Source organism: Copadichromis virginalis, linkage group LG11 (assembly GCF_057382275.1).
Source record: "Copadichromis virginalis isolate Kocher_CV1m ecotype Utaka linkage group LG11, C_Virginalis_male_GT1.1, whole genome shotgun sequence".
NCBI lineage: Eukaryota > Metazoa > Chordata > Actinopteri > Cichliformes > Cichlidae > Copadichromis > Copadichromis virginalis.
In genome coordinates, this window is record NC_140628.1 from 30,924,756 (window position 1) to 30,941,837 (window position 17,082).

The 17,082-nt window shown below is 38.0% G+C and overlaps 2 protein-coding genes and 1 long non-coding RNA gene across 3 annotated transcripts in view; all 3 read right to left on the reverse strand.

Annotated features, from left to right (window-relative positions):
• The window catches only part of LOC146699040 (B-cell receptor CD22-like), a 32,217-nt gene extending 23,734 nt beyond the window's left edge, over positions 1-8,483 (reverse strand). The window contains exons 1-5 of the mRNA XM_085472598.1: positions 8,438-8,483; positions 7,850-8,191; positions 7,408-7,719; positions 6,012-6,326; positions 5,522-5,836 (exon numbers count right to left, since the gene is read on the reverse strand). Of these exons, the coding sequence (XP_085328724.1) occupies positions 5,522-5,836; positions 6,012-6,326; positions 7,408-7,719; positions 7,850-8,191; positions 8,438-8,483 (1,330 nt within the window). The remainder of the gene's footprint in view (positions 1-5,521; positions 5,837-6,011; positions 6,327-7,407; positions 7,720-7,849; positions 8,192-8,437) is intronic.
• A 2,778-nt stretch (positions 8,484-11,261) lies between these two features.
• On the reverse strand, positions 11,262-15,351 carry LOC146699041 (protein NLRC3-like). The gene is made up of 5 exons (XM_085472599.1): positions 15,342-15,351; positions 13,436-15,245; positions 13,079-13,165; positions 11,778-11,945; positions 11,262-11,617 (listed from the first exon to the last, which is right to left on the reverse strand). The coding sequence occupies exons 1-5, from the start codon at positions 15,349-15,351 to the stop codon at positions 11,296-11,298; spliced, it is 2,397 nt and encodes a 798-aa protein (XP_085328725.1). The 3' UTR covers positions 11,262-11,295.
• A 5-nt stretch (positions 15,352-15,356) lies between these two features.
• On the reverse strand, positions 15,357-16,476 carry LOC146699042 (uncharacterized). Its single transcript, XR_014922757.1, has 3 exons — positions 16,297-16,476; positions 15,803-15,880; positions 15,357-15,407 (listed from the first exon to the last, which is right to left on the reverse strand). It is a non-coding gene; the product is annotated as an uncharacterized LOC146699042 (long non-coding RNA).
• Between the last annotated feature and the right edge of the window lie 606 nt (positions 16,477-17,082).

A 17,082-nucleotide genomic window follows, 5' to 3' on the forward strand; every position in this document is an offset into this window, starting at 1 on the left:
TGACGGGACAGTATCGGGGAAAACATCTTATTTTACTGTCACTATATATCATTCATAAAGCACCGTCATTATTTCATCATTACTTCATTAGTCTGTATTACTTATCTTCAGTTTATCATGTATCATTTATCATTTATTTCAGAGCACGTAGGATAAAACCCATTCTAGATGTAATACTCTATCATGGGAAAAGCACCAGCAGAAGCTCAACCTCCAGGCAGCCCAAGTCAGATAAGGACATTCAACTTTCTTTGGCCTAAACCCACAATTACACAGAGTACACACATTTAAGTCCACACTACACGCACCTACATAGTCATGTAGGTCACACACACACTTATGGAGAACTGTGAGGGCGTCTCAGGACATGCTCCCTGTTTGACATACACACACAATAGACACGAATAGATATACACACCACCAGTGTTGGTCAAGTTACTTGAAAAAAGTAATCAGTAACTAATTACTGATTACTCCCCCCAAAAAGTAATCCCGTTACTTTACTGATTACTTATTTTCAAAAGTAATTAATTACTTAGTTACTTAGTTACTTTTTAAAAACACGATTTACAACCTGAAGAGGTGATAAAGTGATAGATCTTTCAGCCCAATTCTACTTTTTCTACATAATCCATCATACAAAATGTAATCAAATGGAAAAGTCTCTTTTTTTTAACTTGTTTTATCAGTTTTAATCTTTTAACTTTATGCATCAAGCAAAACATTTAATTATATGCAACATTCTCTGACTTGAATAAATTAGTTTAACATTTAAACCTATTTTCTACACATTCCAGCACATAAAATAAAATATTTTTTGTGTTTTCACTCACTCTTTCAAACAGATGCAAGTAAAACACAGCAGAAAATAAATAAAGTCAAAGACTCAGCGGTCCTTTTGCTCTATTTTCACCTGTAAAGCAGGAGCAGGGTAGGCGGAGGGTTACCCTGGTGTAGGTGTGCTGCGGTCAGTTGAAGAATCCGCGCGAGTGTCTCTGTGAGTTTCCCATCACGTCGTAGCTACTCGGTGCTTGCTCGGAAGTTTAGGGGTTTTTTTCGCTGTAAAAAGAAGTTTTCTTCCCACGCACGATGGACGCTAATGTTTTTGTCACTTTTTATGGAATCAAACTCAAAGTAAGGTCAGTACTTCCACACTTTAAACGCTGCACGCTCATACTCTCTCCCGCACTCGATATATTATCCATTGCTGATCTGCACACAGCTGCTGTCACCAACGTCGCACTTGCTTACGTCACTGTCATGAGACATTCTCGCAAAAAAAATCACGGTTTTAGTAACGCAGTAACGCAGCGTTCCTACGGGAAAGTAACGGTAATCTAATTACCGATTTTGCAATAGTAATCCCTTACTTTACTCGTTACTTGAAAAAAGTAATCAGATTACAGTAACGCGTTACAAGTAACGCGTTACTGCCCATCTCTGCACACCACACACACTGTTTTCTCTGAGTGCTGGACTGAGTGGAAACATCTGGAGGCCATATAAGGAGAACCTTTGGAGTGAGGGGAACTTCCTGAGTTCTGAGAACTGACTGATACTTATCATGTGACTTGACGTCATCATTGCAATAAAAACCTAGTGAAGAAATTGTTCGGGGGAGATCAGCTCTTAACCTTGGAGGGTCTTAAGGACATTTATTGTCTTTTGCATTTTTAGTTTTAAACCATCTTCACTCTGTTGAGTGGAATATAGCCAAATTTGTCAAAGAATTTTTTTTTTTACTTATTTTTTTAAATTGTGGTGTAAAGTCATTAAATTAGCCTAAAATGGCTAAGCTACAGAAATGCATCCACCTTTATGCCTTTGGACAAAAATTGTCCCATTGAAACCCATTATAAACGCTATTTTTCACTGCAAAATGATTACGGTAAAAGTAATCGTCATGTTTTCTCTTTGAGTTTCGTTTTGGACTAGGGGCCTTAGAGTTGTAATTTTTTTATTTGTCCACCGGGTGGCGCCCTTGCTTCACATTTGACGCCTGCTGGAAAACAGCGGGCTGCTGTAACAGACCTGCGGGAAAGGAAGACTCATTCCCGGCTTGCAGCAGCGGTTTCGCCCGCTGATCGGGCGGGACCATTTTCGGTCCCCAGGTCGGTGAGAGGGTGCATTTTTTTTTCTCAATCAACAGGAAATTACGTATTTGTTGTCACGTGGTATCGGATGTGTGTGCTGGAGAAAGGAGTCCGACGCAACATGCCACGCAACATGCCCCGGTGATCGTCGCGAGTTACCACGGGAACAGGCACTTCTTTCAGCCTAGAGGAGAAGCATTGACCGCCTGGAGACCATTTTCGGCTCCGGAATTTTTTTTTTAAAGTAGATCGAAATTAATTTTGGTGCCAATCTTTGGACCATCTAAAGGCCTAATTATAATAACAATCAAATATTACTTCAAATAGTTTTTTTTGGAAAATATTTAGTTTTTTGGGGGTTTTTTTTTAGTTTTTTTGTAATACAACTGGGATTTAAAGGGTTAAAACAACGAAAATATAATTAAAACTTTATATGAATATTTCTGGGAGAAGTAGTTTTAAAAGACTGACCAATTTAAAGTGAAAAAAAAATTATTTAATATTTTTATTGCACTTTTTGAGGAATGTACATTTATTGTCCTTAGGTATAAAGGTGGATGCATTTTTCTTAATGTGCTCCTGCAAAAAAAACAATGGCAGGTCAAAATGAATGTTGGTGCCAATCTTTGACCCATCTAAAGGCCTAATTATAATAACAATCAAATATTACTTCAAATGTTCTTTTTGGAAAATATTTAGTTTTTTGGGGCTAAAAAAACAGGGTGCTCATGTAATGAAACTGGGATTTAAAGGGTTAAAACAACGAAAATATAATTAAAACTTTATATGAATATTTCAGGGAGAAATAGTTTTAATAGACTGACCAATTTAAAGTGAAAAAAAAATGAATATATAAAGTTTTTATAGCACTTTTTGGGGAATGGACATTTATTGTCCTTAGGCACAAAGGTGGATGTCTTTTTAAGGACCCTCCAAGGGAGGCTTGTGATGCTCATCTTCCCCATATGTACATATGTATAATAAAAATCACTATTTTGACATCTACTGAGGACCATGCAGTCGTTTGTCTCCTCCTCAAAAACTCGAACCTTGACAACAGGGGAAACGTAAACTGAGCACACTCACATACGACACAGGCCTTCACAATAAAACAGGAAACTCAGACACATGGAACCAGACAAGACATTGAACTAAACAGACAGATTCACAAACAGATGGGGTGACACCATAGACAGACAGATACAGACGCAGACTGAATATAACAGATAGAACTTAAACAATCATCATCAAGAAAATGATAACGAACTAAAAGCGCTGAGTCACCAACCCAGGACCATGACAAAAACGCGGTTTTCTTGAAACTATGCAGGGCCTTCCCCATGGCATTAAACTGCATTTCTTACGCCATTTCTTAACCAGACGTGTTAGAAAACTTGCAATATTTGGCAGAAATGGCTTACCATATGCAGAGCTGTAGAAGAAGCTAATTAAATGGGAGATGCAGACTGATGCAAAAAAAACCAGTAACCAGGTGTACAGCGTACACCTAGTATGACAAATTGAAACAGATGAGCGTGCTGTGTGTGCAACAGCGCGACAAACATTACCTGTCTTTTTATTAACTGCACAAGTAGTGCTGGTCATTAGCTGCCAGCTAACTGGGTAAAGGTCTGTAGCTCTGTCCACTGTTTCAGGGAACATATTTCGTTTTAAAGTAAGTTACAGGGCTTTTCCCGCCTTCCTGGAGGGCTTATATTTCACTGAACAGAATCTGACACGCATATCCAAATAATTATGGATTATTATAATTATGATTTTTTTTAAAACACACCCTATGTTATTAAAGAAAATACATTAAGAAACAAAATATATTAGATTTACATTTCAAATATGACAAAATGCTGATTTTACAAAATTATTGTATCTTTACAGTTTAAACATTTAATAAACTTTCTGCCTGCACAGAGTGTACAGTCAAACAAATTGAATCCTCATAAATACATTATTTCATGTTTATTACTTGTTTATTTTTATCCCTTTATTATTATAGCACTAGGAATAAATAATGAGGGAATTATTCTGGATCAGCACCATGATGCAAACTTGTGGCCATAGTATATACAGTATTCTGGAGAAGGTTTTTTATGAGTATAGATTTTTTAAATTATAACTCATGATATGATATTGTCCAAACATGCCCTGTAAGGACATGAGGAGGAACCAGTGTTAAAAGGAGTTGTGTGAGGCAGTGGATCTCTCACCAGCTACATTAAAAAGAGCACAGGTATCAATAACACATGTACCAGCTGTTCCACTGCAAAGGTATTCAAGTATAAAAATAATAATAAACACAATGTTTTGGTTCTATAACATTTTCTATCATTACTTTATTATAGAGGTACAAGAGTTGTTAAGTGTGGATAATTAAATAATAGATTAATGCAATAGCAAAGTGTGCCTTGTTGTCAGATGGACAGCAAGTGGAGAGTGATAGATGAGAAAGAGTGATTCACAGGCAGAGCCTAGTTTATTTCTCACAATTTTATTGCCTTATGGTTCCAAGCGCTGTCACCAATCTTTGCATTTTATTATTATTTCATGACACTTGTTTAATCAGCAACCATTTCTCATAAGGACTTTTTACAGTCTCAGACCAACACAGCCCTGCCCTCCAGCACTATCAGCAGAAGGAGCAGCAGTAACCCCTCAACAACAACATTGTACCCATCAGGTAAAACATGGGCTAAGTTTGCTTTGCACTGTCCCCACCTGATGACAGTGATATAGTATGATGATGTTCCATATTAGATTCCTGATGGTTGGTGGGTGTGGCTTCAGCCTGGTTCTATGTGCCCCTTTTTAACTTTGAGCACCGCCCCTTTAAACATCTCTGCACAGCCCTGAGCTACACTCAACCTCACCTCCCCTGAGCTACAGTCCCACTTTACCCACTTGTGTTCATTATCCATATTTAATGAGTGTGTATGTATTGCCTCTATCTACCCACATTTCTTTGTTGCATTGAACTGTTGAATATTCATTTTCTCACTCACATTTGTCCTGGTTTGCATTCAAAGACTTTATTGGCTACCATCTGGATTTTTCTGCTACACCTGAACAAAGGTTGATTTTTTTATTTATTTTCTGTGGCCTGAGTCTGGAACTGGGGCCTCATTCTCACATCACATAACAGTTATCTGAATTTTGTTTTTTTAATAATTCTGTTTTACTGGTTGTGTATTCACAAAACAAATATCATAACTTGGGGAAAATACATGATAATATATATAGTAAGTGAAACTCTGAAACTGAAAACTGTAAAGTGAAAAGCAACTGTCAAATGTGACTGACTAAATGAGAGAATAAATAACAGATCTAGATAACTGTATTTATTACTAAATACATTACTACTACTATTTAAATGTTATTACTATTTATTTCATTTGAGAAGAGAAAAATAAACTCACATGAAATATCAGGAGTTAAACTTGTTTCAGCAGTGACATCAGGGCTACCATCTTGTTTCTGGTGGACAGCAGTGCAGGAGATTTTATTTCCATGATGGAGGTGAGAAGCATTGAAATTCATAACAGAGGTCCTGACTTTAGTTTTGTCCTGATTCTCCTGCAGTGTCTCCTGACTCTGACCCAGGTTAGGGCTCCATGTCAGAGCTGGAGGATGAGACCAACATGGAGCTGGAGCTGGAGCAGAGCACGTCAGACTCACTGAGGCTCCCTCCTCCACCTCCAGTGTGGATGGAGTCAGAGTCGGTGAGGGAGGATCTTGTGGTGGGAAGAAATATTTTCATCAGTCAATAAAGAAATGAGCAGTAATTAATTTAAGGGTTGTTTTTTTTTGCTCTGTTAAATCCAGTAAATTCACAATGTCAAAGTCAAAGCAGCTTGACTCGTGTCATTTATTCACATGAATTGTCTTTATATGGATATAAAAACTTACCTATGAATGAAATATCTACACCAGCTTGTTTAAAAGTGTATATCAGTGCATTATTACACTCCAGTTTGAAGTAGTATTTACTTCTTTGAAGAAGATTTGCATTATTGAAAGTTGTGGTGCAGTCTTTCTTTGTTAAGTCTCCTGTCATGTCTTTAGTTGCAAGCAGTTTTGCAGCTCCACTGACCCAATATGCTTCACATGTATGATCTAACATGTTTTTATAGCTCTTCTCTACATCAAAGAAGCAGGGGATGATCACACAGGATCCACTCACGACATTTATATTCTGTGGCATTGTGATCCCCCACGTTTCACCTGAAAAAGATAATGCTTTTAATTTCATTACAATAATTTGTATATTGTACTACAGTCGATTCCATTTTTTCTACTTCTCCAGTTCAGAGTCGCTAGGGATCTGGAGCATGTCCCAGTTGGCATGTGGCAGGAGGCAGGATACACCCTGGACCAGTCGCTAATCTGTTACTGAACTAACATATAGAGACACTCGTATACTCAAGTCCGGGAAGTTAACAATCACTAGTTAACCAAACCCTGTGCACATCTCTGAACTGTGGGAGGAAGCCAGAGTGCCATGACAGAACCCAATCAGACAGGAAGAATATGCAAACTCCACACAGTACACAGTGTCCCCATTCAATCATACGAATAGAATTCTATTTGGATAATAGTCAGGGCATGTAATCAATAAAGTAGGAATATTAATGAAATTGAAAGGTAATTTGTTCACTTTAATATTATGAAAGACAGACATCACAGCTTCTTTTGCACTCTGACTGAATTGTTAATGGAACGTGCCACTACAGACCATAAAGCTAAGTGACAAAAGTAAAACTGCTCTGCAAATACTTTCCAGTTTGAGCACCAGAGTGAAATTAAAAACGTATACAAACACATGTGTAAAGTGAAATAACTAATTTTTTTTTTTTTAAAAAAACCTACATGTTAATATGACAAAAAATAAGAATTGTAGTTTAAACTTTAAAAAATTGTCAAATGTGACTCATTACATGTAGAATTGCTTTATTCTAAGCCAGTATTAGAGAGTTCCTACAGAAGTAAACAATATTGCTTGGAAATTGTATGTTTTACTGGATATTTTAGGTCATATATTCTCAGAAAGGAAGACCTGCAGTTGACTTTAATCATTAAGACAATCATACATCAAGGAAATCAATTTAAAAGGAAAAGTTTGTATATTTATCAACATTTAGGAGCTTAAGTCTTCCATTATGTTTTGCAAATCCCAGAGAAGTCATGATTGCAGAATAACTAAAATCATTACGTTACTAGCTGTTTTATGTCTAATTTGAACAAAGTCAAGAAAAGCAAGTCAATAGCAGTGACATTATTTACAGTAGAGGACAAATAAACTCACATGAAATATCAGGAGTTAAACTTGTTTCAGCAGTGACATCAGGGCTACCATCTTGTTTCTGGTAGACAGCAGTGCAGGAGATTTTATTTCCATGATGGAGGTGAGAAGCAGTGAAATTCATAACAGAGGTCTTGACTTTAGTTTTGTCCTGATTCTCCTGCAGTGTTTCCTGACTCTGACCCAGGTTAGGGCTCCATGTCAGAGCTGGAGGATGAGACCAACATGGAGCTGGAGCAGAGCACGTCAGACTCACTGAGGCTCCCTCCTCCACCTCCAGTGTGGATGGAGTCAGAGTCGGAGAGGGAGGATCATCTGGCAAAAAGATCAGTCAATAAAGAAATGAGCAGTATTTCATTTCAGGTTTTTATATGCTGTGTAAAATCCAGTGAATTCACAATGAAGTCAAAGCAGCTTGACTCGTGTCATTTATATAAAAACTTACCTATGAATAAAATGTCTACACCAGCTTGTGTAAAAATGTATTTCAGTGCATTATTACAATCCAGTCTGAAGTAATATTTAGTACTTTGAAGAAGACTTGCATTATTGAAAGTTGTGGTGCAGTCTTTCTTTTTTAAGTGTCCTGTCATTTCTTTAGTTGGCTTTAGTTTTGCATTTTTACTGTTAAATGAAGTTGAATTACTCCAATATGCTTCACATGTATCATCTAAGTTATTTTCAAATTTGCTCTCAACATCAAAGGAGCAGGGGATGGTCACACAGGAGCCTCTCAAAACATTTATATTCTGTGGCATATTGATGTTGAACGTTTCACACAGTGCACCTAAAACACAACACAATGAATTGTAAAAAAGAAATGCAAACAGTAATTTACAGCAACAGTACAGTTTTAATTATTGTAGCCTTTATCCAGAGTTATCACTGCTTTTAGGACTTCAGTGTGTAATTCAGGTACAAATGCTAAATATTTTTACTGTTAAATATCTAATAAATGGACACCCTTTGTAGTTTAGTAGATGTTTCATGTTAAATAATAATCTTTACATGATGCTGATTTTCTTTCACTCACCCTGCAGCAGAGAACTAATGAGAAGAAAAGTCAGAGTTCCAGCCATCTTCTTACAAAAAAGTGAAGTTTAAAGGAGTCTGAAGTTTGCACATGAAACAATTTACATGATTATTTGTTAAACATTACCAGTGACAAGCTGTTATGGTGAAAAGTGAAGTAAATTATTTTTTTATGTATTCTGTTAAAACTCTCAAATGATGTTTGAGAATATTTTTAGTGCGTTAGCTCAAGATAACAGCGTGATACAGCACATTTTTTCACTCAGTAACAGGGCTCATTATTATCTTTAAAATATGTGACAATGACAGTAATGGTAATTTTGCAAAGCCCAGCGCTTGCATGTAACTACTGTCACTACGAGGATAATTATTCAGCCTCAAAAAATCTGCTAAGATACCAGCGTAGAGCTCTTATTTCAAAAAGTTATGTTCATAAACATGATAGACGAGAGAAAAAGAAAATCCTTCACCTTTTTCCTGTGGAACTTTTTCCTCGACAAATATGATGTTTAATCTAAATCACAGTGACTCAAAGAATGATAGAAATGTTAGCTTTGCATAAAACTTTGATATTTCTCTGATATTTAAGATATAAAAACTTACATTCTTTCTGTTAGGTGTGGCTGTGTGCAGGCAGGAATAGGACCCAAAGTGCAGACTCCGGAGACAGAACTTAAACCAAAAACAGCTTTAATGCTGAACTCAAACATAACATAACTGGAAAAAGGTCAAAAATAAACTAACACCGGCAGATTGACAAAACACACAGCAAAAATAAACGGTAGATCACAACACGGACACAGAGAAACACAGGGCTTAAATACACAGAGGGAGCTATCAGGAAATGAGTAACAGGAGGGAAACACAGACGTGGGAACAGGGCAGACACAAACACTGACTGAACACGGGGATATAGGAACTTAAGATACACATAGACGCGAACTAGACAAGGGGATACAGGTGATAGGGGAGACAGAGCAACTAAAGAAGACAGAGACCTAAGCCAAAAGACAGAACTCAAAGAAACCAAAAACTAGACAGTATAAATAATATCATAAACTCAAAAACCCTGGGTCAACGACCCAGGCATCCTAACAGTACCCCCCCCCCCCGCCCCCCCCCCCCCCCCCCCCCCGCCTTAAGGGCTGGCTTCCAGACAGCCCAAACCAAAACATCAAAACCAAAAAAACAAAAACAACCCAACCAGGGTGGGCGGCGGGGGAAACAGGATGGAGGGCACAAGGAGCCAGAAACAACAGAACAAAAAAAAGTGCAAACACTGGAGCCCGGAAAGCAACAGAACAAAACACAGAAACAAAGTCCAAAAAAAAATTAATAAATTAATTAATAAATTAATAAATAAAAGGCCACAGAAGAACCCCAAATCAGCACCAAACCATGACAATCAAACCCTTCTCTGTCCAAAACCAGTAGCTATAATGTTCCTCTGCATTACACTAAACAGAAAGTTTCTCACTCCGTAACAAAAAGTCAAATAAAATACATCATGTACATATCTATACTTATAGATACCTAGGAATATCTATTACTTACATAGTATGTTAGTATGTTGCTGCATGTTACTACTATGTCAAGTGTAGCTGTGTGGCAGGCAGGATGAGGACCCAAATAAAGGACAGGATGAATGAAAAGAGGCAGCTTTATTGCTGTATTAGAAACACAAACTAAATAGAAAACTCAGAAACTAGAAACTAAGAACTGGAAACAACAAACAACCCCTTATCCTAACACTAGGTGGTAGTGTGTTCATATGCTAGCTCTGAGCTGGAGACTTCTAATTGTTCAGCAGTGTCATGGATATGATTATGACTTGTTTGCTGGCTTCCATATAAGCTAAAAACTAGTCACAATTAAAATTCATTGCTGAATTAACTTTGACTGTTATGACAATTAGCTAATAGTAATATTGTGTGTTGACATGAATAGTCCGATTTTTTCGGTCCCTGGTGTCTTTTCTTTAAATGTCATTGTAGTTCTGCTTTCTGCCTTTCAGATCACTGCTGTCAATGTCAACAACCAACAGAGCGCTTTATTCATGAGACTCACAAAATGCATACTGATTCCATTGTCGTGGTGTAGAGACATAAATAAAAAAAATATGTCTTTGACAACAAATTATGGAAAAATTGGAAGTTTTATTTGAAAAATACGTTTTTTATTTGTATTTTAACAACAAAGAAAGTGAATGGATGGCCTACCTTGTAAACAATAATAGAAACATTTTCTTGTCCATTCTGCTTTCTTTCCATTTTCTTGTTATTTTTTTTTTAAATGAATACAATTTATTTTTCTTTAATACGTAAAAAGAAAGATTTGCTTCATTCGAGCTGAATTTTACTTTCAGCTCAGAGTTTCTGTGATGTTGAAGAATTTCTTCTCTCTTTGGTGTAAAACATGTGGACACTAGAGGGCAGCGTGTTAATTTATTAATTCCAACTGAGTTTGGAAAAGAGCCGACTTCTAAATTATCACACTGACACTTAAAAACACTTAAAAATCATTGTAATTATGTGAATCTTGTAATATTAACTAATGATAGTATCAGTTGTATTTAGAGTCCAATTGACCATTCAAAAAATGTGCAGGTACAGTGTTGTCAGTCATAGAAGGTTAATCACAAAGAACATACTAATCTATTAAAAGTTCTCTCGGGTTCAATGACAATTTAAACATCTAAAGCATGTTATCAGGTTGAAATTGTTAATTCTCCAGATGATTAAGCAGTATTACAGGTGGTTTTAAGTTATTAACACACCTGTCTGGGTTTTTAGGATCTACTTTCACAACTTGAAGTCAGACCGTAAGATTTAATAGTTGAGATGGTTCATTTCTGTGTGATCATTTGCCTCTAATCACTTCTGTAGAATAGTTCAGTAGCTCCTCAATCTTTGTTTGAAGCTCCTTGGCTTTCTCTGCATTCGCCCCCTTTTCCATTGTCCCTGCCACCTGCAGCCCCTTCAGCACTGACTGCAGGGCATCCGCATTCTTGACGGAGTCCATCTGGTCTCTGTCAGTCCGGATCTCCTCCACCCAATCCAAGTATGCCTGAAGTAACCCAAGGTCATCCACAAAGTTTGCAATGATCCTGAGTTCCGGCCGACGTTTCTCCAGTTCCTTCAGTCTTCTCCTCCCAGTTGCTCCAATGTCATTTCCAACAATGCTGTACAATGAAGAAATCACTGGTTAACAGATTTTTGGACATGCCTTTTTACAACCCTCAGCTATTATCTAACATTTAAAAAAAAGGAACCCAGATTAAAGATGGCAGTGGTATAACATGGAGTGCATTGGACACATGCAGATTTATTTTTTAATCTTACGTCAGTGTCTTCAGAGAAGTGTTTTTGCTGAGACAGTTGACAATGTTTTCTGTTCCTCTCTCTGTGATGCCGGTGATGTCCAAATAAAGTTCCTCCACAGTGTTGTTGTTCTCCAAAGCATTCCACAGCTCCAAACCCCCCTCAGGACCCAGGTTGTTGCCGCACATACTGTACACAGAAGCAGGAAACATATTCTGCGTGTGCTGCTTATATCAAAAAATGTCAAGGTTTTGAAAAGTCATGGGGAAAAGCATTTTTTGTGGCAATCAAAAACACAATCTCTACAAATCTCACACTACTCACCAGAAGTGTCATTATCCTATAATTGCAAAGCATCGGTTTAAGCAAAAAACTTGGATTAAATCAATTATTTTAATTGGTTGCTTGCTTCCATTAATTCTCTGCTAGTTTTCTCAGTTCAGGACACATTAATTGATTAATCACACTATAACTAAATATATTAAATTGCATTACAATTTTCATGTATATGTAGGGTGTCTGTGCAAAAGAGTTTGAGAAATAAAGCTAATCTTTAATTAGTTTGTCTTGGCCCCTGAGTTTTGCCTTTCAGTTACACCTTTAGTGTTTTGGATGCTTGGCCTTTAGTTTTTTCCACTTTTCAAATCTAATTTCGGTAAGTCTCTGGAGTTTATTTGTGTCAGATTCTTTGGATTTTGATTTATTTCCCAAGCCTCCTCCAATATCCCTGTATATGTCTCTTGTCTGCGCATCTTTATTTAGTAGTCTTTATTAGCTGGATGGATGGCTTTAATTATTGTTCCTAGTTTTTAATTTATTTCTAGCTAAGTTTTAGTTCCTGATTTGGTTTTGGTTTTATTCATATATCTTCCAGAGTTTTGAGTCTTTTTTAAAATCCTGTTTTACTTCATTAGATTCTCTCTCTTGTGTTTATCTCAGTGATGTTCAGCTATGTTTAGTTTCCCTCCTGTTTCTGTGTCCAACCATGCCCGTGTTTTCCTTCGCATCATACTTTGTCCCTGTGTTGATAGTTCATGGTGCGGTCACAGTTTTTTCTCCAGCGCTCTTCTTTTCTGTAAGGTTTGTGTTTAGGATATTATCACCTCTAATAAGGGCTTGTTTTTTGTTAACTTACTGTCCAGTCTGAATTTGAGTCCAGTCATCCTGCATTTCACAATGCAGCTATGCAATATTTCTATGATAAATATGTTTTTGGACTACTTTCCATGTAAATGGCTAAAACATAACATTTAAGGCAGTCACTCACTGTAGGTTCTAAAAAATAATTTTCACCTGAGTGTTGAATATTTTAAATGACTTACAAGAGCTTCTTCACTTGGCACTCATTTGATTTCAGGATGGCAGATTCTAAAATAGCTGCTTGCTTATCCAGGCAGTTGTATCTCAAACTGAAAGAAAGAAACTTTTGGTCAACATTGTTTTTGGCCGTCTTACATGTAAGGGGGTTTGGGTCCATCCCAGCATGCATTAAACAGAAGGCAGGGTTCACATCCATCACAGAGCTAACACACATAGAGAGAAGCATGCAGACACGGGGGGAATATGCAAGCTCCCCACAGAATGGCATCAAAGAGCTGGAAAGCTCAAATCCCAACTTATTTTTATTTTATTTTAACTGCAGTATATATTTTTAAGTGAATATAAAATGAGCTACTCACTAGAGAGATTCACATCGATGTAGAATTGGTCTCAGTCTGTTGAGTCCTTGGTTTCCGATGTTAGAGTAGCCCAAGTTGAGCTCTTGCAGCTTGTGTGGGGAAAACTGCAGCACGTAGTGTATCGCTGCACAGTCCACAACACTGAGCTTCATTTTAAACAGGTTGAGTTTTGTGATCTCTGGTGCTGCAAAGCTAGTGGTTTCCTTCATGTGGAACTCCATCAGACAGTGGAGAAGATTTAGGGCTACCTGGTTTTCCAGCTCCCTGGTTTTAAACTGATCTCGGAACCACAAACCGAGCCTGTTGGGGATGCTGTCCTCTTGCTCGATGGGAGAATGCACAAGACCTTCTAAATGGCCTGACAACCGTGCTCGCAGCATTCCCATGAAGAAACGTGTGAACATTTGGAGACTTTCGAGCTTATCCACGCTAAGGTGTAAATTTTGAAGGGGTGCAGCAGTAGAGGACGATGGACGTACCCCGAAGCACCAAAAGTCAAGAGCTTGTATTATGTCGTCCTGGCTGGAGAGGTTGATTGCGCAGTACAAGGCAGCTAGATGTTCTTGAACAGTAAGGTGGAAGAAAGAAAACATCTCCACTGTCTCCTCTTTAATAGGCTGGAGGATATGACAGAGGAAGGTGCTCTGAACATCAGCAGGTGTGACACCGTAGTTCTCCAAATCTGCTTTATCAAACAATATCTTCTTTTGTAGAAGGTTTTCATAAGCCAGTTTCCCCAGTTTCATCAGTTGTTGTTTAGCTAGGCTAAGAACCTCTGATCTAGGTGTGCTTCTCTCTGTCCTCCCTTTTAGTCCATGGTGTTTGACTGCTGTAAACAAATAGCAGAAATAAACCTCGCTGACTGTTCTGGGTGGGCTTAACTCCAGAGACTTCGATTCACCAGCATTGTTAGGCTGTGAAGAGAAGAACTCAGCCATAGCGGTACAGATGATGTAGCAATAAAGAGGGATGAAGGAAAGCACAAATAGGTTGTCATTGTTCACAATGTAATCATACACCTTTTGAGCAACTTCACTGTCTTTGTAAAACTTGGCAGTGTACTCCTTCACCTGGTCCTCCTCAAAGCCCAGCACCACACAACATCTCTGGAAGAAACGCTTGGGAGCTTCTGTAGATGGCCTTGTTGTAATTATGACTGATGCTTCTGGAAGAAGGCTTCCTTTTATCAAAGCCACCATCAGCTCTGACACCAGAACGTTTGATTTTACATCAATGTTTTTGTCTGGTCTGTTCCAGTCCAGAGGGGATTTAAACTCATCTAAACCATCTAAGATGAAAAGCAATGATCTTGGTGTGGTGAGCAGGTCAGGTAGAGCCTCCTTTAGGTATCGGAACCGTTGTTCAAGAAGCTCCAGTAAACTCAGTGGTTTATCAACTAGATTGAGCTCTCTGAAGCGTAGGTCAAAAATGCAGGTGAATTCACGCATGTTCTTCCCAATTGCCCACTCGTAGACCAATCTCTGTACTGCCACACTCTTTCCTATACCTGCAATACCCTTCACTTTCACCCTTTTAGGGGCTCGTCCCAATGCTTCTTGGGGGCTCAAAAGATGACCGGGCCGGATACGCTGGCAGGCCTGGTGGACATAGATGCGAGCACGTCTGCCCGCCAAGGCAAAGTACTCATGTTGGCTACTGTCAACTAAGTCATTGTCTTCTGTCACGAAAAGGTCAGTGTAGCGGATCTCGATGTGAGAAGCTGAGTTTGAAGCCTCCCTGTTTCCCTCTGAGTAACATTTTAACTGCTCTGTGCGTTTCAGTAAGGTTGTTTTATGGGCAGAAATTGAAACTGGAATAGAAGATAAAGATATTTTTAAAAAACTAAATTACATTATTCTGCAGTGTTTTATAAGATAAAGATTGTGGCTTCTTGAATTCAGTTGACCTGTTTTCATCCTACCTCGGCTGCTGGCCAACTTTAGACTTCTGCAAGATTTTGGCTCTTCCTTAGCTGCAATATGAAAGTCAGATCTCCTTACTTGATTGCAAGCACAGGAATCAAATCACGAAAAATTGCATTTGCCTAATGTCAGTTTACATTTTAAATTGACTGATTATGTCCATTTCCAGCTCTATATACATTTTTTTATAGACTCAAGTAGAGAAGTTTGTGTGATTAACAGTTCAGAATAACCCTTTTTTACAGTATAACGGTAAATCAAGGCATACATTCAAATTCATACACAAATTCCATATACAGCAAAAAATGAAACCAGGAATTATAAATTTAAAAAAACAGGACAACATTTATTGCTTATCTCTATAAAGAAAACATACCAGAAATAACGAACACTACTATATAATTCATATGTAAACATTTTTTTTGATGAAACAATGAATTCATACCATTAACGTCAGTGGTGAGGGTGAATCCTTTGCTCTTTGCTTTAAACAGTTTAGCAATGGGGTTTTTGGACTTCTTGTCTGTTGAAATCATAGAATAATTTATAGTTATTTTATATGCATTTGTTTAAAATGTCAGATTCACAGGTGACTCTGCTGACTGAGCATTTTCATATCCCTGAGTCTCATCATCAGGGAACTATGAATACCTGATCCAAATATCCAAATCACTGACACATTTTAACTTATGATAGTTGAGCTCAATGTCCATTATCTCTTAAAACTCTCACCAAAGTAAAAAAAAAAAAAAAAAAAAATCCTGGCGAGGCATCAAAGCTGATTGTACCCTGCATCTAATCTTCTTTCATGTCTTTCCTCAATAGGTTGTAAAAGTTGTCTTCTATTAACAGCCCCTCACAATCAGCTCAAGGTTGCAAAGAAGATTAACTTCAGTTACACCTGTTTATGTAAAAACCAGCACATTAAAGCAGCCTCACCTTCAACTTTCACAGATGTAGGTGCTGATTTAGTGACTGCATCGTTCCTGCAGTGTCTCTCGACCCAGACCTGCAGGTCTCTGCAGTAGTAATCCTGCACTTCCCTTAACACCTGCAGGAACTTTTGGCTGCTGTCCTCTGTGGCACACACTGTCTCCAGTGCCTTTGCCACAGCATTGGAAGGCGACCTCTCCAGCAAAGACAGGTAGCAGGCAGACGAAAGCACCTCGGCATCACGGAGCCAACGCAGCAAGGGCGCTGGATGGTCACATGTCCACTTCAGCAATAAGTCTCTCTGAGAACGGAGCAGCTGCTGAGCTGAGCTCATAACTTCTTACAATAGTGCTGACCCCCAAAGCAAAAAAGTAATCAAAGCTTTAAATGAATTGTTACTGTATTCAGTAATATAAGAGAAGACCCAAACTTTGATGTTTCAGTTCTCACACATATACCAAACTGCATTTATGCACATGAACAACAATAAGGATTTCTGTACAAACGGTACCATTCTCAACACATACCTTATCCGTGCACTGTAGTATCTTTACATTAAGCTGTGGTTTTAATCCACATCTGGTGTTGCCATTGCAGTCTTGAGTTTTGGCACGAAGGCAGTTTGCAGTCTGTTTTAAGGAGCAGGGAGGTGCAAGCAGCAATTCAAACAAGCTTTGAAAGGGTCCAGAGTTCAAGCAGTTAAAGCCTTTGTACCCGACTCTGATTACTTGGTTTTGTTTGAGCCTGAAGAAAAATTTATCTCAAGGTGATAATGACAATAACTGCAACAAA